At 62.9% G+C, this 21575-nt stretch overlaps 1 protein-coding gene across 13 annotated transcripts; it reads right to left on the bottom strand.

The window, feature by feature from the left end:
• Window positions 1-1801: 1801 nt before the first annotated feature.
• TANGO2 (transport and golgi organization 2 homolog) lies at window positions 1802-20226 on the bottom strand. Of its 13 annotated transcripts, none has more exons than XR_015144888.1 (10): window positions 20197-20226; window positions 12857-12950; window positions 9857-9945; window positions 6739-6858; window positions 6272-6386; window positions 5708-5773; window positions 3309-3462; window positions 2914-3018; window positions 2436-2600; window positions 1802-2197 (listed from the first exon to the last, which is right to left on the bottom strand). XR_015144888.1 is itself a non-coding variant. In XM_086349336.1 (10 exons), the coding sequence occupies exons 2-9, from the start codon at window positions 12910-12912 to the stop codon at window positions 2480-2482; spliced, it is 831 nt and encodes a 276-aa protein (XP_086205462.1). In that variant the 5' UTR covers window positions 12913-12950; window positions 20197-20226; the 3' UTR covers window positions 1802-2197; window positions 2436-2479. The 13 variants fall into 13 exon arrangements, 11 of the variants coding, with proteins under 11 accessions (XP_086205462.1, XP_086205461.1, XP_086205465.1 ...); XM_086349336.1 differs by having other exon boundaries at window positions 5708-5778; XR_015144889.1 differs by lacking the exon at window positions 3309-3462 and having other exon boundaries at window positions 5708-5778.
• Between the last annotated feature and the right edge of the window lie 1349 nt (window positions 20227-21575).

Here is a 21575-nt window from a genome sequence, read left to right as displayed (position 1 = left end):
GTCTCCGAGGTCCCTAGCTGGCTGTGTGCTCACAGACGTGGCTCTGTGCCTGCACACCTCCGCTCGGCCGTCCTGGGGCTGGAGAACAAGCAGCTCATCGGGGAAGGGGCATGAGAGACTCCAGCAGGGACTCGGATCAGATGCATCTGGTGACAAGCACAGAGGCCTCTTCTGGGCATGTCAAAGGCCCTTCCAGGAGACAGCTAACCCGGGTCCTGAATCCTCCAAACAACAGAGACCTCGCTTCCAGACACTGGCCTGAGCCAAGGGGGTGTGCAAAGGGTTAGGCTCTACTATCTATCTGGCCAGGGCATCAGGACACAGGAGTGGAACAGATGAAAGGTCTTCACACTCTTGTTCCGACTGGGAGACACACAAGCAACACTCGGTCAGTGCAAGGCCTGCCTGTCAAGACAAGGGCTTTCTGTTGTGCAGCAGAGACCAAGATGGGGAAGCTGCCTCAGACAGGGTGACTGTCAGGACTTGAGCCAAGACCTGCGGGGCAGGGGAGGGGGAGTGCAGCGCGGGCATCTGGGGGAGGAGCCCTTCCGGCAGCAGGAGCCGCAGAGCAAAGGCCCTGGGGCACGAGCAGCCCTGGGCGCTGGGGCAAGCCCGAGCAGGCATGGCTGGGCCCCGAGGGCTGCCTGGCCGCACCCTGCTCCACCCTGGCCTGCGGGCTGTGGCGCTGTCCCTGTATCTCCCCAGGCCTGTTTCCTGATGTGTAAAACAAGGTCACAATTTTTTATTTTGCTCAGCTGCCAAAACAAAGTATGCCAGTGAGGGGCTTACACAACAGAGATTTATTCACCTGGTTCGAGACTGGCCGTCTGAGGTCAGGGTGTCCGTCACAGGCCCTGCTCCTCTGAGGGCTTCAGGGGACAGCAGGCCCCCCTCCCTGCTTCTGGGGCTCCTTGGCAGGAAGCAGCTTGGCCCCAGCCTTCGCAGGCATCTGTCTGCGTGCCTGCCTGTCCCTGTGCCCATGTGTCCCTTTTCATAAGGACATCGCTCCTACCGATTCTCTTCTGATTATCTCTGGAAACACCTGACGAAGTCACCTGAGGGGCCAGAGCCCAGCGCCATCTCCCAGGGGGCACCCAGGTCAGCCTAGATCCACAGAACCAAGCCTGGAGCTACTTCCTTGGGCCCAGGCTACCCAGGGGCACAGGGCAAAGGGTGCATGGGGAATGTGGGCAGCAGACATCTGAAAGCCTCTCCGGATGGCCCTGCACCAGTGCAGCAGTGCCCCCAAGGGCGGCATGGCTGGCCGGGGGGCCTGTGAGGCAGGCAGAGGGCACTGGCCGTACCAGAGCCGGGGACTTGGCCGATGGCAGCTACGCAGGACGCGGTGGGTGGGGAGCGGCACAGGCTGCCTCACACGGGGCCGCTTCCTGCTGGGCCGTGAGGGGTGAAGAGGGGACAGAGGAGGGCCAGGGAGCCAGGGAGGGCCCGGGGTGTGCCCAACCCGCCTGAGCTGTCAGTGCGCTGAGGAAGCCAGGTCGGGGGTCGGCCGCCAAGGCGGAGGGAAGCTGGGTGCCCACACTGGACGCAGGACTCCAGATGCCCAGCCCCAGCTGGGGACAGGAGCGCCAGGGTGCTTGTCCAAAACCAGGGCCCGGGGCTGCGCGGGGATGGACGCCACTGCCCCCTCAGCTGGCGCACAGCCCCCAGCACCCGCGGGCCTCCGCAGGCCTGACCCCACGGTCCCCGGGGTGCAGGGCGCCCACCTGCACCGGAGTCTGTGGACCAGAAGGGCGGCGCCCCAGCCCACACGGGCACCCTGTCTCACAGTCAAGGCGTGGAATGCACTGGCCTCAGTTTTATTGTCAGCATCCCCCATTCACGTACAGGGTCCTATGCCATTTAGTTCTTCGGGAGAAGGAGAACGGCAGGGGCCTCTGTGTGCCCTCCCTGAGACGGGCCTGCCTCGAGCCGGGAGCCCCGGGCAGCGCAGTGCGCATGGACACCCCTTGTGGGTGGCCCCAGGCTGTGTCTACCTAGGGAGAGGCTTTCATCCCTCCAGAGGGCCCGTCCCCTTCCAGGAGCAGGGCCGGGGTCAGCGTGGACCATGGCCAGGATAGGAGGGGCTGCTCTGAAGCGGACGTCCACTGTCGTGTCTGGATCGTGGCGAGACTCACAGGACGAAGCACACAAGGGTGAGAGGCACTCGTCGTGAGGCCGGCTCTTGTGGGTGGCACGCCTGGAGCATTTGTGCGTCTGAGCATGTGTACACATGCCTATGGCCTGCAGTGTGTGCACACCTGCGTGACATGTGTCACATGGGGCTCTGCACACGGGCAGGGGAGGCCCGGCACCCTGACTGCAAGCCGCTGTCATCTCCAGGGCCCAAGGCTGGACCCCGAGCTAGACCTAAGGATGCAGATGGTTCACACAAAGGGCTCTGCCCTGGGGAACGCTGGCCGGCTCACGGGCAGTACCTGTGACAGGGCCTCCCGGGAGCCCCAGCCACAGCGGCTGCGGGCTAGCTCTGCAGCCGGAACTCATGGGTAGTGGTCTCCCAGCGGGTGGGGTCCGAGCCCAGCATGCTGCGCTCCGTGAAGGTCACGTGCCCATCTGCATCCACAAGGATGACCGTGTTGGTCCTAAAAGAGTGCAGGGCCCATGTTCAGCCCCGAAAGGTGCAGATCCAAGGTGGGAGGGGCCTCGATGGGCCCTGGCTTGGTCCGGTCTCAGGGCGCTCAGGCCCAGTGCCTCTGGGCCGGGGTGGGGGGAGGGGGCACTGAGCTGGGGGCCCCACAGGTTTCTGCCCAGCGGGACCACCCCTCCACCACTCGGCGGGTGGGCCCTGGGCTGACGAGGCTGAACGCCCAGGGCTCCCAGCCAGGGAGGTGGCAGGAGGGGCTGGGGAGGTGGGCCCCCCAGGGCGGAGGCAGCACCTGTGCCTGCCCGTCCTACCTGGTGCCGTAGTCCGGGCAGCGCACGCACACGGCCGCGTACTTGCTGAGGATGGGTCGCACGTACTCCCTGCCCTGGGCCTCGATGGCTGGGTCTGGCAGCTGCCTGAAGGACAGAGGCGGCGTTCTTGCTGCCAGCTCGCAGCCCTGCAGTGCCCGGGAGTCCACCAGACTGGGTGGGGGAACCACACAAGCTGCTCCCTGCACGTCCCAGGTCAGGGCCCAGAACCCCTACTCAACCTATTACGAGGGGCTCCGCTGTGGGGGCCACGGGACAGCGACTGCCAGCCTGTCCCTGTGCCAGGGCCCCCAGAGCTGCCCGGGGCTCGACCACGCAGGCCCCACGGATGGAAGCGACTGGCTCGCAGAGCCTCCGTGTGTGCAGGGGGCACTCACGCCTCGTCGTTGCTGAGCACATCTAGGAGCTGGGCCACCAGCGCATCCCTGGGGAGCTCCCGGCCCTGCTCCACGGCCTCCAGGAAGAGCTGCTTCCCGAAGCACAGCTTCCTCCAGGGCGTCTCCAGCAGCGCGTTGCTCAGCCCATAGGTCCCTGCAGGAGGCCGGGGGTTCTGCCAGCGTGGGGGTGGGGGACTGTGACCCACACTCCACCCACCCACCCCTTCTCTGCACGCCTCTGTCTCCAGGAACTTGCCAGGGCTGGTTGTGGGGAGGGCTCGGGTGATCAGAATCAACACCAGGATAAGGTCTGTCCCTAAGTCGGGGGAGCCCGAGGTGGGGTACACCTGAAAAGGTTCAAGCTGGGACCCCCACAGCCTCAGGCCAGGAGGCTGCCCGCCAGGGTCAGCCGAGGTCAGGGAGCCCGACCCTAGGAAGCCCCAGGTGCCAACACGTAAACTGGACGTCATCACCATTTAAAATGACTCCTTGCTTCAGGAGACAGCAGCGAGAAAGCAGGAAGACAGGATGGAAGAAAACATTAGAAAAGTCAAATATCTGATGGGAAACTTGTATTCAGAACACATAAGATAATTCTTGCGATTCAGTAACAGAAAGATGACCCAACTGAAAAATAGGGAGAGGACTTGAGTAGACATTTCTCCAAATAAGACACAAGAACGACCAACAAGCAGGTGGAAAGTTGCTCAATGTCATTAACTACCAGGGAAATGCATACCAAGGCCACAGTGCGACCACATCGCACTGGGGACAGCGGCGACGAGAAGTCGGCCAGTGACAAGTCCTGGTGAGACTCGTAAAGTTGCTGCTGGCGATGTAAAATGGTGCAGCTGCTTTGGGAAGCAGCCTGGCAATTCATCAAACGTTCAGTTACTTTACAATCTGCCAACTCCATTCGAACTACCCACATAAGAGAGATGAAGGTACCCACGCTAAAATGTGGAACCAACATTCACAGCAGCCAATTAACAGGGACAACCGAGTGTCCTTCACTGGGCAAGGGATAAACGAGGCAGAAAACCCACAGGACGGAATACTATTCAGTCACAAAAAGGAACGGAACCCTCACACCACGGAAGGACGAACCTTGAAAGTGTTCCCCAAAGGGAAAGGCCAGACACAAAAGGCTGGTACTGTCTGCGCCTGTCTACGTAAGTCGTGCAGAATGGGCAAACCCACAGAGATAGAAAGCAGACGGTGGTGTCCAGGGCTGGGGGGTAACTGCCAGCCCACAGATAGAAAGCAGACGGCGGTGTCCAGGGCTGGGGGGTAACTGCCAGCCCACAGATAGAAAGCAGACGGCGGTGTCCAGGGCGGGGGGTAACTGCCAGCCCACAGATAGAAAGCAGACGGCGGTGTCCAGGGCGCGGGGTAACTGCCAGCCCACAGATAGAAAGCAGACGGCGGTGTCCAGGGCGGGGGGTAACTGCCAGCCCACAGATAGAAAGCAGACGGCGGTGTCCAGGGCGGGGGGTAACTGCCAGCCCACAGATAGAAAGCAGACGGCGGTGTCCAGGGCGGGGGGTAACTGCCAGCCCACAGATAGAAAGCAGACGGCGGTGTCCAGGGCTGGGGGGTAACTGCCAGCCCTGGGGTGGGGAGCGTCCCTTCTGGAGTTGGATTTTGGTGACGGCTGCACCACTTTGGAGACAGTGAAAACGACCAAAGCCATGCTGTAATGGGTGGGCTGGATGCCGCACGCATGGCTCGATGGAGCAGTTCCTTTTTTTCTTTTAAAGTAACATGGAGGGCTTCCCTGGTGGCTCAGTGGTAAAGAATCCACCTGCCAATGCAGGAGACAGGGGTTCGATCCCTGACCTGGGAAGACCCCACGTGTTGTGGAGCATCTCTGCCCCTGCGCCACAACTACGGGGCCTGCCCTAGAGCCCCTGCTTCGCAAGAAGGGAAGCCACCGTGGGGAGCAGCCCCGCTCGCCACAACTAGGGAAAGCCCAAGCAGCAAGGGAGACCCAGCACAGCCAGAAATGAATAAATAAAAAGATGCAACTTTTTAAAGAAACAGAAAGCGACAGGGATCGGGGCGGGGGGAGGCTCTGGGATGACACAGCAGTGGAGAGGTGACAAGAATTTTGTCCCAGCAGCGATTCGCAGATGAGCAGCCTCTCTGGGCATGGCTGAGGGCAGCGGCGGGGTCCCGGCGCTGCCACAGGGGTCACAGAACTGGGAGCACCAGCGGCTCTGCACGGGCAGAAGCAGCCCGCCTGTGGGCCAGGTGAGGCCACAGCCACCACGGGCCACGGGGGCACGAACGGCTACGAACAGCGGAGGAGAGACCCCGGCAGAGCCCCGGGCCCGGGAGGCGGCAAGGGGCCCCCAGGGGAGCAGCCCACCCTGCACCGCCCGCCGGGGCAGCCTCACCTGGCGCCAGGACAACAGGCTCCCGCTCCCCCCGGTTTCCGTAGTAGCAAATGACGTCTCCCTTTTCTGCGCTGCAGCCAAGGGCAGAGAGGGTCAGCCAGGGCCACGGGGGCCACACCCTTCCACACAGGCGCCCCTGTTATGAACTACCTGTGCCTGACCGGCCCGACACCTCTCTGCGCATCAACACGGGCCTGTCCACAACCCGACCACTGCGTCCCCAGCGCCCCCTCAGGGCCCAGCGGCCCAGCTCCTGAACCTCACAGCCAGGGCGGCCGCCCAGGGCTCCAGGGCCCCAGCCTCCCTAGGTGAACCGCTCCTATCGCCTTGGGGACAGGCCCCCACCCCTGCCCCTCGCTGCCCACTGCACCCCAGGCAGGGAATGCCCCTTGCCCCAGGTCCTCTACCCACAGGGCCCACGGCTGGCTTGGCTGGCATCACAGCCCCTTGGCAGCTCCAGACAGGCCGACAGACAGCTCCCTAGCCCTCAGAGGACCTGGGGTCGCCTCATTGCCCTCGGCCCAGCCCCAGGTGGTGGTGGGGCATCCCCGCCTGAAGACCCACCTCAGGTCGGCCGCGATGAGGTTGAAGCCGTTGTACAGATGGCCCTCGGCCGAGACCTTCTTTAGGTAGGACAAGCTGTCCATGTCCGAGGTCAGGAACTGGGCCACGAGCTCACCTGTGGCAGGGGACACACGCCCATGGAAGGGCGGCAGGACTGAGCCCGTCTCCCGGGAGACAACAGTCCCCCTGGGCCTGTGCCTCCCTTGCTGACCGGCAGCCTAGGAGGTGGGTGTGGAGGCTTCTGACTCTGAACATCCCCCTGCTGAGCCCCCACGGGGAGGTCCAGCGCAAGGGGACGTCGGAGACAGCGTGTGTCCACAGGACGGGGGGTGACCACACAGTGGTCGGGAGCCAGGCTGTGGCCAGGCCGAGGTGGCTCCCGGTTTCACCAGCCAGGGGGCTGCAGGGCCCCTCTCCTCGCCCCGCCTCCCACCCCTGCAGGCGTCTGCGAGCCCCCAGCCCTGTACCTCGGCCCCGGGCATTGTGGTTCAGCCACGGCTGCAAGTAGTTGGTGAGCGCGGCCAGCTTGCCCCGCGTGCTGATGCCCAGCCACGTGCCGCCCTCCTTGCCTTCCTCCATGTCCAGCCCTGCAACACACGGCAGCGTCGCCAGCAGCCCTGGGGCCGGCCGGGGCTCAGACTCCGCGGGACGAGGCAGCCTGCAGGCCCACAGATCTGTGGGGGGACCTTCATCCGGGACAACACCTGCTGTCCCCGGGAGCCCCAGCCCACGCACACGTGCCGGCACCTGGGTGGGCGTCAGGCCAGGGCGCACACAGCACCAGCTCTGCCACGGAAACCGCGCCAGGCCCCAGCCAGGTGCAGGGACACTGGCTGTCGTCCCTGGGCAGGACCAGGCTTCACTAGGAGCCCTCCTGCTGCCACCCTCCACAACCACAGGCCCGCCCTGGGCTGGCAAGGTAGCCACAGCCACCAGCAGTGAGTTCCTGGCCGGCGGGGTCACTTTGCTTGAAGACTGGGGTGAAAACAACTACATCATTGACACGTTATTATTACAACAATAATAAATTGCTATAGTACGTGCTACATCGCTCAGTCACGTCCTACTCTTTGCGACCCCATGGACTATAGCCTGCTAGGCTCTTCTGTCCATGGAACTTACCGTGCAAGAATACTGGAGTGAGTTGCCTTATCCTCCCCCAGGGGAATTACGATAGTAGAAGAACTAAAAGAGGGAAAGATCTGAACAAGTATTGAAATAAAACTGCCCTTATTTGTATGTGAAGAAGATCCAAAGAGAATCTACAAAAAAAAAAAACCTTCCATAACTAATGAGTAAATACTAGTAAGAACTGGAAAATGAAAATTTAATTAATCATTTACAACAGCAGCAAATGATTTTCAAAACACATAGGAAAACGTTACAGGAAAGACGTGTGTGCTGAGGACGCACGTCAGGCAGACCTGACTGAAGGAAGAGCCCTGCTCGGCGCTCAGACGCGCACATGGTCAAGAGGAGCTCTGCCAGAGCACGGGCAGAAGGGAGCCGTCCGACACCGCTGGGGAGTGCATGCTGGTGCAGCCGCTATGAAGTCCAGGACAGAGGCCCCCAGAACACTAACACAGAACTTCCATACGATCCGACAAGCCCACTCCTGGGGTGCATATCTGGACAAAATAACACGGAGAGATCCATGCAGCCCGATGCTCACTGCAGCGCTATTTACAGCAGCCACAGTGCAAAAGAAAGTCAACGCCCATCATCAGATGCATGAAGATGCGGCGTATTTATACCACAGAACACTATTCAGCCGTAAGAAGCACAAAATAATGCTATTTGCAGCAACATGGGTGAACCAGAGATTGTCATATTGAGTGAACTAAGTCACACAAAGAAAGACCAATACCATATGGTACGGCTCATACGTGGAATCTAAAATATGACCCAGTGGCTAAGACTGTGCTCCCAATGTAGAGGGACCAGGTTCGATCCCTGGTCAGGGAACTAGACGCTGCGTGTGGCAGCTAAAGATTCCCGACCCACAACTGAGACCTGGCACAGCCAAGTAAACACTCAGAGCCAGAATGTGACACCGACGAACCTACCCGTGCGACAACAGACGCACAGACACAGAGCACAGACACAGAGCACAGACCTGTGGCTGCCAGGGCGGGAGGGGAGTTTGGGGTGAGCAGAGGCAAACTCGTGTACACAGGGGAATAAACGGGATCCTACCGCACAGCACAGAACACCAGACTCAACGTCATGTGATAAACCACATATAAAACATATGAAAAAGAATGCACATGTACACATGGAAAACTGAGCCACCGTGTCGAACAGGAGAAGCCAGCGCAGCGCTGTAAATCGACCGTAAAAGCAAGGGTGAGGGTTCTCTGCAAATGACCAAGAGTGACCACAAGCAAATGAAGACCCGGCAGGCTGGCATTTTATAGAAGTCACAGACCTAAGCGTAACCAAAACCAGAAGGGTTCCAGAACCACACAGAGGAAGGTACCTTTACAATCTCACGAAAGGCAAAGCCTTTGGGTAAGATGCAAGAAAACCTATGACAAACCTAGACAGCATATTAAAAAGCAGAGACGTCACTTTGCCAACACAAGTCTGTATCGTCAACGCTATGGTCTTCCCAGTAGTCATGCATGGATGTGAGAGTTGGACCATAAAGAAGGCTGAGCGCCGAAGAATTGATGTGTTTGAACTGTGGTGTTGGAGAAGACTCTTGAGAGCCTGTTGGACTGCAAGGAGATCCCACCAGTCCATCCTAAAGGAAATCAGTCCTGAACATTCACTGGAAGAACTGATGTTGAAGCTGAAACTCAAATACTTTGGCCACCTGACGCAAGGAACTGACTCGTTTAAAAAGACCCTGATGCTGGGAAAGATTGAAGGCAGGAGAAGGGGACGACAGAGAATGACATAGTTGGATGGCATCACCTATTCAATGGACATGAGTTTGAGCAAGCTCTGGGAGTTGGTGATGGACAGGGCGGCAATGGCATGCAGCAGTCCATGGGGTCGCAGAGAGTTGGTGACGACTCTGCGACTGAACAACACCAAACCTAGGATGCTCCTTGGCCATGCTCACGGGCTCCCCTCAGTCCTCCTCCAGCGGCTCCCAGGCCTCTGGGAAGCCAGGCCAGCCTGGGCAAAGACCCCACACACAGGACCGCCATGCCCAGAGCTCAGGGCGCAGGGGCCAGCCCGCCCACTGCGCCCCCAGCGCTCTCCCCACCTCCCGCAGGACCTGCTCCTTCTTCCCGCGCCCAGCCTCCTCTGCCCGACTCGGCACACGGAAGCCTTCACGGATGTCTGAGGGCCCTGGCCCGCACGCGCGCACGCGCACATGCCCTCTGGGCGGCCCGCCCACAGTGCCGGGCGCTGCTCCCAAGGGGCCCGTCTGCTCCACAGGCCCCCCGTTGGCCCCCGAACTCCGGCGGCCCTCCCTGGGGCCAGGGGTGTGCGAGGGCACCATAACCACGTGCAGCTGACAGGACAGACTCGCGCAAGACCAGCCCCAGCGGAGGGTGGATGCAGGTACAGCCCCCACCTTCCGGCCGCTTCCCCGGGGCACCTGGGTGCGTGGAGGGCGGAGACACTCACCGCTGAGGACCTCGTTGTTGCTCCCCCAGAAGTCTGCGGCCCTGGCCGGCCGGTGGTAGAACTCGTCCCTGTTGGCGGCCAGGATGAGCCTGAGGAGAGAGCACGAAGAAGGGTCTCGAGGGAACTGGAGCGTCTCGCATGGGCAGGCGGTCTCGACGGAACAGCCGCGGTTTTCCTCTCATTACCAAGACGACGGCGCCTCAGTAGTCAGGCCGCAAACCCCCGGGAAGGAGAAAGCGGACTCGGCCCAGCCCCGCTCCCCGGTCACCAGGTGCCTGCTCCAGGCCGTGGGCCCCTTCCCTGAGGACACGCTGTGAAACCCCCGGCAGCGCTGAGGGTGTCCCCGGGCTGCTCCCTCCTGCACTTTGGGGCGTCTCTGGGAGGGGACAGCTGAGGACTTCTCTGTGTTTTCTTCCTGTTCAGTATTATGAATCAAACAAGTATTTTTTTGGTAACTAGAAAACATGCTGATGTTTTCAGATCACTGGTTTTGGAGTACGAAAAAGAAGTTTCTGGTCAGTTTTGCCATTTAAAATAACTGCGTGAAAAGAGCCCCTGGAGAAGGGCATGGCAACCCGCTCCAGTACTCTTGTCTGGGAAACCCTATGGACAGAGGAGCCTAAGGGGCTACACGCCACGCAGTTGCAAAAGAGTCCCACGTGATTTAATGACTGAAAACAACAAGCTGTTCCTCTGCCTCCAGTTTCTCGGCTTTCGATCTAGGAAGTCCATGGCCACGAGGGTCAGCAAACACAACCTCCCCAGTAGGTCTAAACAAACATTCAAAACTACCCCAAGCTCTAGAGGGACTTCCCTGGCAGTCCAGTGGTTAAGACTCTGTGCCTCTGCTGTGGGGGGTGTGGTGGGATCCCTAATCAGGGAACTAAAATCCTGAGTGAGGCTTGGCAGGGCCCAAATACCCCAAAAACAACAACAGAAGCAACTATAAACACAGGTGGTGATCAGGTGGGCAGGGCCAACGTGAAGGCTCCGAGACCCAGTGTCTGTTTCTGATGAGGAACCCTCCGAGCAGCATGGCATGGGCTGGCATTGGGCCGGGGTCCAGCCCGTATTCGGTCGTCAGATCCTCAAAACTCTCCAAGAGTACCATTCGCATGGACGCCTGACTCCATGAACACTGGCTTGTGGGGAACACTGGCGTGTGCAGCCCAACACCCACCCACCGCCTCAGCCAGGTGCTCAGCTTGGGGCCCCGGGGGCGACGCAGGTGCTGGCCGGTGGGGTCTCCGCTGCTGCGGGGGTCAGTCCCTGAAGCCGCAGGACCGGGCCGCCTGGTCTCACCTGTCGTGGGCCAGGATCACTCTCCTCCTGGAGGCCACCCGCAAGCTCTGGCCATGGGCCCCTCCAAGAGCAGCAGGGGTCAGATGCCCCCCCCAGGACACACCCCCCCCGTGTGAACTCAGGGTCACCTCATTCAAGACTTCCATCATTTGGCAAAACATGGAGGTTCCAACTGCTGGACAACAACAGGCAGGGGGGTACAGAGGCTGGGACCTCCCGGGGGGTCATACCCAGGCAGGGCACAGAGGGTGGGGCGGGCGTGTTGAGCCAAGGACAGCCCCAGGAGGGTCTGACACCAGTGCATGAGGCCGAGTGCGCAGCCTGGGAGGCAGGCCAAACCCGAGGGCACCTGAGGGGTCATCCCAGGGGTGATGGCAATGGAAGGTGACGTGAGGAGGGGTGGGTACCCCAAAACAGGGCTGTGGGGCGGCAACCAGGGGTGCAGTGCAGGGCGCAGACGAGGGATCCAGGCGGCTTCGGCCTGGAGCTGCTCAGCTGAGCCACTCACATACCCCAGGACCCCACATGTACCTCAGCCCCCCACCAGCCACGCTGTCTCCCTCCCCCGACACCGCCACAGGCGCTCCGCCGAACAGCCCACAGGACACGCACTTTTGCACTGTGGGCCCAATCCTAGGAGAGCTTGGCAGCGCGGCACCGGCGCCCACCACCACCCTTCCCAGGGCTCCACAGAGGCTGTGGGCCCAGTTTTGTCAGCAGAGAGCACCGGAGGGACGCTGCTGGGGAGAGGTTTTCACTCCCTGGCTCAGGGCATGGCCCAGACGGTGGTCAGTGCAATCGAGCAGACTTCCAGCAAGTGCCCAGAAAGCTCTGGCCACCCAGTGTGCCAGCCCAAGCTGGGGCTCAGCCCAGGGTGGAGGACGGGCTCTGCCCCCAGGCACCCCGGCCCCTCTAATCACAGCCCTGGGGCTCTGTCCACTGGCTGGACCCCGACTCCCAGCTCACTCTGCTGGGGGCTGTCGAGGGCCAGCCCCCAGCCCCCAGCCCCCAGCCAGGCCCTGCGGCCCACTCCCCCGCAGGAAGGAGACGCTGGGCACCGTTCACTCCCTGGCCTGGAGTGAGTGACCTCAGCCACATGTCAGGCATCTGAGAAGCAGCTGAAATGACCTAGGTCCTGGGACAATGGCAACTTCACAGCAACCGCACCGGTGACTCATCTGTGGTTGGGGGTCACAACCCAGCCTCCCTCTCCGTGTGGATCACTGTCAGGGGGGTCCCCACCACGGAGCTGGAGGACGGAGGGGTGCTCCCCAGAGCCGGCGTCCCCTCCCTGGCCTCAGCCTCCTGCCTGCTCCGGTGGGTCCCCCAGCTCCCCTGACCCCCGCCCAGGCGGCCCTCAACACGCAGGCTGCTTGCTGGCCCAGGGCCCCAGCCCCCAGGCCAGTCTCCCGCGCGGCCACTCTGCCCTGCTGCCACCGGGGCCCCAGCTGGGGGCAGGGGCTGTGCGCACGCCCACTCCGCCCTCCGTCTTGCCCACGCGGCCATCTCCCGAGGCTGCGTCTGAGCACCTCTGCACATCGACACGGGGTCCCCGCCCTGGGAGGAACCCCCTGTGGGGCCCACCTGAGCAGCTGCTGTCGGGGGACCCAGGCACTAGCCTGTGCCCCCACCCCGCACACGGTGCCCACACGGGCTCCCGAGGCTGAGTGGGACAGCGGGTGCAGCCAGGGGGGTTACCTGTACGCATTTTTGGAAACAGGGCGAGGATCGAACTTAAAGAAGATGATGCACATGAGTCCCGAGGGGGGCTTGGCTCCACAGGTCACGGGCTCTGCAGGAGAAGGAAACGTGTTGAGTGGATGGCAGATGACAGGCCCACCTCCTGATCCGGCAGCGCCCCCTTGCCCAAACTGAGCCGGCCTCAGTGCCCAGACCCTCACTGGACGAGGGGCCTGCATGGTGCACACTGCGGTGCTTGCCCGTCTCCGTAAACGTGCTCTGGCGCAGCGGCCAGACACATCCCCGAGGCCGGTGACCTCGCTGGCCCTGGTGGCCGGCGATCACTCCCTGGTCTGGGGCCTGAAACAAAGGATCTCCCATCTCAGGAGTCACAGGAGGACGTTCCCAGCACACTGACCCGCCTTCAAAGCAGGCAAGCAATGAGGGAGCCCTGGCCGCCCCGCACGGAGTCGCCAAGGAAGGCTGGAGCCCACGGCCAGCACCACGGCCGCAACCACAATGCAGAGCCACGCGGCAGCCGCCCAGCTCGTGGCCTTCCGTGCCCCCTCCCCTCACTCTGCTCACGGGTCTGGCCAGGGTGGCCGCCAGGCGCTGGGTGCACCCGGAACTCTCCCCGGCGGTGCCCACGGGCCCGGTGGGACCTCCAGGACTCAGCCCCGTGCTTGTCCAGGCACAGGTGTGCTGATGGCCCAGCCCACCAACCTCTGCCCTCAGTAAGGCGCCGTGGCCGTGCAGGGGAGGTGCAGCTGTGGTGACCAGTGCCGTGTGCAGGAGCCCAGGGCACCGCACCACACGAAGAGCCCACACAGAGGGGCCTGGGGGTAGTGTGGACGGGCCAGGTCCCTGCCCATCAGGGGCACTGGTGCCCATCGTCCCGGGAGTGCCCGGCAATCCCCATTCTGTGGGCAGACCATTGGGACCAACCTCCTTGGTAAAAGTGACTCAAAACGCTTGAAAAAACATGGAAAATCCTCAAAGCCAAGAGCTGACAAGGTCATGCAGGATTTAGCTGACACCTGAGAGAACAGAAAAACCCAGAGAAGAGAGCAGCAAACGGTGCCCATTCCTGCCCCAGGGGCCGCCCATGGTGCAACCTGGGCTCTGGTGGCCTTGGGGGGTTGAGGGAACAGGGACCCAGTGTGTCTGCATGGCCACACGGGGGTAGGCAGGTTAGGTGCACAGAAATGGGGGGGGCGGTCTCTAAGAAGCTCCATGTGCAGAGCCAGGGCCACGCAGGGCGCCCAGGGACTTGGTCTGAGGGGTGTCTGCACTGGCGGTGCCCCTGGGCACTGGGCACACTGAAGTTTCCGTCTTCATCCCAGACTTCCGAGAGTCTCTGGAATGACTTCCTGGACAGAGAGCAGCGCAGTGGAAAGACCCGCATAACAAGATGGAGCACCACGAGCAAGAAGTGGCAGGGCTCCCGCGCGCCCCACGACCCGCCCATCTGAGTGCAGGAAAGGGGCTCGGGAACACGTGTGCGGAGAAGACGCCGGGGGCCTCCCAGCACCGGAAAGATCCTCCAGAAGCAGCAGCCTCAGGGACCTCCCTGCACACCCAACACAGGCACGCGGGTTTGATCCCTGGTCGGCGAGCCCCGCAGCACGGGCAGGTCAGACACGGAAGATGGGACAGTCAGCAGGATCACCCAGGAGGCAGGGCAGGGTGACGGGCAGCCACGGATGCCTCAGAACCCTGGCATCCCACCTGCCCCGTGACCAGTGTGCACATCCAAGACACAGACCCCTGCCCACCCGGGGGCTGCTCACCCCCAGACACACGGATGCCCTGAGCGGGTGGGCCAGGGCCATCTGCGGCGGCCAGGCTGGCACAGACTGTGGGAGGAGCCCCGCCAGAACGGAGGGAACACACCAGGAACACGCCACGCCGAATGTGCCTCCCCTGGCCTGCCCTCGCCCGCCACGCCCAGCCCAGGCTGCGTGCCGGGCTCAGGGGCCCACCAGCCACTGCTGAGCACAGGCCGGACCCAGAGCCCCTCTGCTACAGGGCCCCTGCGTCCGAGCCACCTGGGGCGGGGGTAGACGAGCCCCCAGGATGCAGCGGTGAGCAGGGCTCCCAGTCCCAGGAAGGCCGCAGCGGGTCTCCAGGCAGGTGTGGGCGCGGGCCCAGGGCTGTGGCCTTGGTGCAGACGCAGTCATCAGGAAGGAGGGGCCGGAGGAAAGCCAGCCCCTGGGGAGGGGACCATCAGGAACTGCCTTTCTCTCCAGTCCCTCACCCCCCACTCAGGAGGCCTGCTGCCCTGGCCCCTCTCCCCGCCCCCACGCCCTCCTCACACCCTCTCCGGGTCGGAGTCCTCCCTGATGGCCCCGTTGCCATCCAGGGCTCCCAGAGCAAGCCCTGGACACTGCACTGGCGTCCCGCCACAGCCGCGCGGCGGGGCACCCAGGCGCTCCCCTCCGCTTGCTTCCAGAGACTTCTGAGGTCAGGGGCGGGCGGCAAGCTGAGGGCTCAAGGTCGCAGTGCTCCAGGTGAGCCGGGACTCCTCCTCTCCGAGTGACACCAAGGCTGGAGTCAGGACAAGGTCATCCTGAAGGGCACTGGGCTGAGGGCACTGGGGGACACTGTTCCTGGCCCTCTTGGGGGGTCCCCACCCCGCCTAGCCCAGCTCCACCTGCAGCCCAGGGTGCCCACAGGCCCAGGGCAGCCTGAGAAGTTGGAACTCTGCAGTCCTGGCACAGCCCCGAGGGCCGGGCGGGCAGGAAGGTCCCAGGCCGGAGTGGACACATGGAGATGGGTGAAGCTGGGGGTACCGGGCTATGGAGGAAGCCATCCAGCCCGGTGGGCAGGGGGGCCACGGTGCTGACAGCCCCCTGCCAGGGGTGCCAGCCACAGTTGGACACTAGCCGCCCACCCTCTGCAGGCGAGGGGGCTCAGCCCATGGCAAGCAGGGTGGCCAGGGGGACCCAGGCCGGGGGGTAGGGTCCCCACTGATGGGGCGGCTGCCATGGAACTCAGCTCTCTGGGCTCGGGACACGCGAACCTGGAAGCAGCGTGGGCCCCAAGACCGCAGGCGGGGCAAGGACAGCAGCAGTGTGTTCCCGGGCGGGCTCCTCCCACACCAAGTGCTCAGCAGTGTCGTTGCTGAGCCCACGTGCGTCCCGCTGGGGGTGCAGCTAGGCCCCAGAGCGTTACCCAGGGAAGGAAGCCCCCAGATGGCGGCCTGGGCTGAAGAGGGGAGGCCGCCCAGGACCACAGCTTGGAGACTGAGAGATGGCTGAACACCCGGTGGGTAGGGGGGCGGCATCCCCGGGTCACCTAGGAGTTTCCCGTTGGCTGTGTGCTTCCAGACCTTTCTTGGCAAAGTACGGGTGCACGCCGGGGTCATCACTCACACAGGACCCCGCCACCCCGTCTTCCTGCCCACTGGCCGTCAGTCTGCATCCCCTGTGGCAAGAGGTGCTCCGTGCATCTCCTGGCCGCTGTCCCGCAGCGCAGTGGCTGGGGGGTGGCCCTGCCCGCTGCCCGAGCTGCCCCCGTGCAAACCTGCCTGTCCTCCCAGAGCGTGTCTCTCCATCCAAGCTGCACGGGACGTGCCCCCTCGTCCCTGAGCAACACCCCTTTCTCCTGAGCTCCAGGCACGGCTGCCTTTGGGCTCCATTCTCGGACATGTCTGCCCGGGTGGGCGGTGTGAGCCAGGGACCCCCGTGCTCTCCAGTGGACAGTGTCCCATCTGCACCACCGGGCCTCCCTGGACGCCCACCATGCGACCCTTTGGGCCCCGAGCTTCAGCACACGCTGAGCTGTCTCGGGCAGGGGTCTCCTGCTCAGCTTTTCACAGAAGCCGCTGACACCGACAGATCAGGCACGCCAGGCGCCCATGTTCGTGAAGTCACATGGGTGAGGAAGTCCACTGGCGGAGCTGGAGGCCAGCCTGCCTGTCCGGGGACCCACAGGGTTCCCAGTCTCATGCTGGTGGCGGGTCCACACCCTGATCTGGGTGGCGGCCACGGGGCTCACTCCACGCCATCCCACATGCTGGCCACTTGGAACGGGTGCCCTTCCTGGGGGAGCCGGAGCACCCTCCCGGAAAGCTGCCCACAAGAAGACCAAGACAGACCCCGCTGTCTTCCCCATAGGCTCTGAGCTGTTCCAGGGGCAGGCAGGAAGGGGTTCTCAGCAGACCGGGGAGGCCAGATCCAGCCCCGGCTCGGAGTGGCCAGCAGCCAAGAGTTTGCACAAGGACCCACGTGCTCAGGTGGCTGCTGGCTGGGGTGGGGGCCTGCACCCTCAGCTGAAAAGGCAAAGAGGCACCAGGTCAAGGGGGAACACCGGACAAGGGGAAACACTCGGATACAAGGGGGCACACCTGGACAAGGGGAAACACCTGGACAAGCGGGGCACACCTGGACACAAGGGGGCACGCCCAGATGCAAGGGCGCATGCCTGGACACAAGGGGGCACACCTGGACAAGGGGAAACACCCGGACAAGGGGAAACACCCGGACACAAGGGGGCACACCCGGACAAGGGGAAACACCCGGACAAGGGGAAACACCCGGACACAAGAGGGCACACCCGGACAAGGGGAAACACCCAGACACAAGGGTGCACGCCCGGACAAGGGGAAACACTCGGATACAAGGGGGCACGCCCGGACACAAGGGTGCACGCCCGGACAAGGGGAAACACCCGGACACAAGGGGAAACACCCAGACACAAGGGGGCACGCCCGGATGCAAGGGGAAACACTCGGATACAAGGGGAAACACCCAGACACAAGGGGGCACACCCAGACAAGGGGAAACACTCGGATACAAGGGGGCATGCCCGGGGACAAAGGGGCACACCCAGGGACAAGGGGGTGGACCTGGGGACAAGGGGACACAGCCGGACAAGGGGGCACGCCCGGACACAAGGGGAAACACCTGGACACAAGGGGGCGCACTGGCCAGAGGAGCCAGGAGTGGGGGACTCAGGTATGCAAGCGGCGGGGGCTGGGGGGGTGTGCGCGGGGGAGGGATCCAGGGCCTGGCAGTCAGCCTCCTCCAGCTGCTCCCCAGGGCTCTGGGCAGGGGTGACCGAGCCCTGGGGTCGGCACTCCTTCTGTTCGGCACTGCACACTCTTGGCGGAAGGCGATCAAAGACCAGCCAGCCAGCCCATCTGGCCTGGAGCCCAGGCGCCGGGCATCCCGCCCTCAGGCGGGGCGGAGCTCGGAGCTCCAGGCAGGAGCTGCTCACAAGTGACATGTGACGCGTGACTCCGTGGCGGCTGCCAGCACACGACATAAACACACGGGGACACACGCCCTGCCAGCCTAAACTAATCATTCAGAGCAGTCAGCTGCCCACCCCGCCACCGCCCACCGCGCCCCTTCCCCGCCCAGGACTCCACAACCCAGCTCTGCAGCTCTGGCTGATAAGTAGCATTTCACGAGGATGCATTTTCTACGGCGACAATGTTTCCTGAGATCTTAGAACTGGCACTCGTGCAGCCTCACAGCAAGTGTCATTGTCCCTTCAGGGTTCAAAAGAGCAACACCAACAAGGGACACAGGGAGTCACGGTGCACGCTGCTCACTCTGCACTTTGGTCCCCATCCCCCCCAGGAACAGGCTTCCCCACAAGCCAGGGGCTAGCCCTGCGGCTCGAGGGGTCAACAGGGGAGGAAGGGGGCACTCCCACCAGCCCCTGAAAGGAGTGTGGAACCAAGTACTTCTACTGCGCATGGTCTTGAGGACCCGGCAGACACACCAGGGGGTGGGGCCTGGGCCTCTTCACTGTGAAGCGTGTATCCATCACTCTGCAACCCAGAAAGAAAGTAAAGAAGGAGGGAACACAGCTGCACCAATACCCGGAAAAGGGAAGTCAGTGGCCCGGGGGCGACCTTGTTATCTCAGAGCCATCACCAAACCCCAAGGTCCAGACCAACCAACTGTCCTCACACACTGGCTGACACAGCCTTACTCACACACCCAGGGTGTCAGTGACGAGTGTGGCCCCACTTGCAGTGGCCTCCCTGCCTGGGGCCACAGACAGACCCTCAGAAGCAGCACGCAGGGCACCAAGCTGCCAGCAGGGGCCTTCTAGAGCCGCAGCCAGCACAGGATTAAGTCCCCAGGACGCCACACGTGACTGTACCACGGTGAAGCACAACCTAAGTGACAGCCCAGAAATGAACACACAGAGGACGAGCGAGGCCGTCCTAACAGCTCAGGGAAGGGGCAGTGCGGCAGAGCAGACGGCCGGAGGCCTGGTCTGAGCGGCCCGTGTCCTGCCGACACACCGGTGACTCGAAGCCACAGTACTGGGGCACGCGTGCCTCTGCAGCCAGCGGTCAGGGGTCCCAACAGGTGGGGGCGCCAGGACAGCACGCTCCGCCCACCGGGAGCCCTGGGCCCCAGGGAGGAGGAGCGGAGGCTCTGCTCTGTCCACCTGCCAACACGCCCACCCTCTCATCCCACCCCACCCAACAGGTCACCCAAGGCAGGAAGGCTTCTGGGAGAGGGGCTCGGGAGGACAGGCCAGCCTGGCTCTGAGTGACCTTGGGGACAACACTGGCCCTCAGCCTGAGTTTTCTTCATTGTGAATGCTGTCATCTGACACTTGCCCTGAAAGGCTGCCCAGAGGACAAGGAGCAAGCAGCAGAAAGCCATTCCCACGAGCTCCCGGCTGCAGGCACCCCTCACAGCTCCATCCCTTGTCCACCGAGACCAAAAAAGCAACACACGGGTGGGCAGGCCCGCAGCAGGAGAGCAGGGCAGGCCTGGCTGACCATGAGACTGCCCCAGCAGAGGCCGGCTGGGCCTCAGGAGCTGTCCAAGGGCAGAAGGCCCATGCCAGATCTGTAGCCCAGAGGCGCCCGGGGCAGCTGCTGGAGCAGGAGTGTCTTCAAAACCAGTGGCTACAGGGCCTTACCCGGGGTGCAGCCCTGTCCAGCCCCTTGCCCTGAACTCCCATGGGGAGGGCCTGACGACCGAGCCAGCCCAGGAAAGCCTGTCCAGGAGCGCTTATGACATGGCCCCGGCTGCCTCCCCGGACAGGCATCAGCTATCCCCTGCAGCAGGGCGCAGGGAGGGAGCAGCGTGACTCAGGGCTCCCCGGCCCACCGCCGCGTAGCCCACCCACCCTGGAAGGGACACCGGCCGGGCCTGCGAGGCCCGCGCCCCGTCCAGGCGGGGACACTGGAAACGTGGTTTCAGGAACGCGAGGGACTCTCGGGCTGGGGTCGGCTCGGTCTCCGACCGGACCAGGCGCTGGACGGGCAATCACCGCTTCAAGAAGGGGAAATCGGGGCGGGCGCGGTGGCCACTGCTGAGTCCGAGCCCCGCGCCCCGCGGGGAGTGCCGCCCGCCTCCCGCATCCCGGCTGACACTCACCGCCTCCGCCGCGGCCGCCGACTTCCGGGTGCCGCGCCCGCGCGCCGCAGCCGCCACGGCCCGGGCCCCACCCCCGCTGTCCGCGTGCTCGCCATTGGGCAGCCAGGCCAGGGGGCGGGGCATCGAGGCGCGAGCCCGGGCACCATTGGCTGCCCACGCCGTCGCTCCGGGCTGCACCTCCCGGCGCCCCGCCCCCGGGGCTGCGCCAAGCGCCTGGGGGCGCCTCGTGACCCCCGCGGGCTGGAAGGTGCCGGCTCGCAGCCCTACTACCCTCGTGGACACGTCCCTGGCCAGCGCCGCACAGGGCCCTACAGGAGGCTCCGCAGGGTGCGCACTTGGGGGCTGCCTCCCCGCCTCCCCAGTCCATGCTTTTGGACTGGCCATTTTTCCCCACTGCAGCTCTGACCGCGGACATACCTGCTGCGGTCAGGACAGACGTCGGACCGGTCACCTCAGCCGTTAACCCGCCTCGAAGCTGTTCGGCAGGGCCGACCCCAGGATGCAGAGCTGCCTGCCTGATCTCCGCACCATCCGCAACAGAGCAAAAGCCACTGACTAGGTCCCTTACCGGAGGACAGAGGCGTTCGCTGCGGCTCCCTGCCCACAGTGGCCTCTGGGCTGTGTCTGGGGTCTGAGTGGAGATTCAGAGGCCCAGGGCTTGCTCCAAATGGGCCCTCAGCAAACTATGACGAGGATGACAATTGTATCAAGGTTGCTAATAATGGTGCTTCCCAGGTGGCATAGTGGTAAAGAATCCGCCTGCCAATGCAGGAGATGCAAGAGATGCTGGTTCAATCCCCGAATCCGGAAGATCCCTTGGAGGAGGAAATGACAACTCACTCTGCTCCTGTATTCTGGCCTGGGAAATCCCATGAACAGAGGAGCCTGGCAGGCTCTATATAGTCCTTGGGGTCAGAAAGAGTCAGATAGGACTGAGCACACACACACACAACAACGTGCCTTGTTGCTCAGTGATTAAGTTGTGTCCGACTCTGAGACCCCATGGACTGCAGCACACCAGGCTTCCCTGTCCCTCACTATCTTCCAGAGTTTGCTCAAATTCATGTCCTTTGAGTTGGTGATGCCATCCAACCATCTCATCCTCTGTTGCCCCCTTCTCTTCCTGCCCTCAATCTCTCCCAGCATCGGGGTCTTTTCCAATGAGTTGGCTCTTCACTTCAGTGTGCTAAATGCTCTAACCCAGCATTCCAGGACCCAGCTCTCATTTTTCCATTTTACAGATGCAAACACTGAGGCTTAGAGCAATTATGTGTCACTTGCTTGAAGTCAGAATTAAGTGGCCAGTGGCAGTGGCTGGATTAATTCCACAACCCTGCAGTGAGGATGTAGATGCCTGATCCTTTCTTGGAGAGCTGATG

The sequence above is a fragment of the Bos grunniens genome, chromosome 17, assembly GCF_055505025.1.
Source record: "Bos grunniens cultivar Pamir isolate PY7600 chromosome 17, Bosgru_T2T1.0, whole genome shotgun sequence".
In the NCBI taxonomy this organism is placed as follows: Eukaryota; Metazoa; Chordata; class Mammalia; order Artiodactyla; family Bovidae; genus Bos; species Bos grunniens.
This window is presented reverse-complemented; position numbering and strand designations above follow the sequence as displayed.

Bases quoted from the DNA above. Each gene is read 5' to 3' on its own strand.
- TANGO2 (XM_086349335.1), bottom strand. From the start codon at position 12,912: ATGTGCATCATCTTCTTTAAGTTCGATCCTCGCCCTGTTTCCAAAAAT. The intron at 6,387-6,738 runs GTACAGGGCTGG...CCCCTGCCACAG, and splicing joins CCACAATGCCCGGGGCCGAG to GTGAGCTCGTGGCCCAGTTC. The intron at 3,019-3,308 runs GTGAGTGCCCCC...TCTGTCCTTCAG, and splicing joins GTGCTCAGCAACGACGAGGC to GCAGCTGCCAGACCCAGCCA.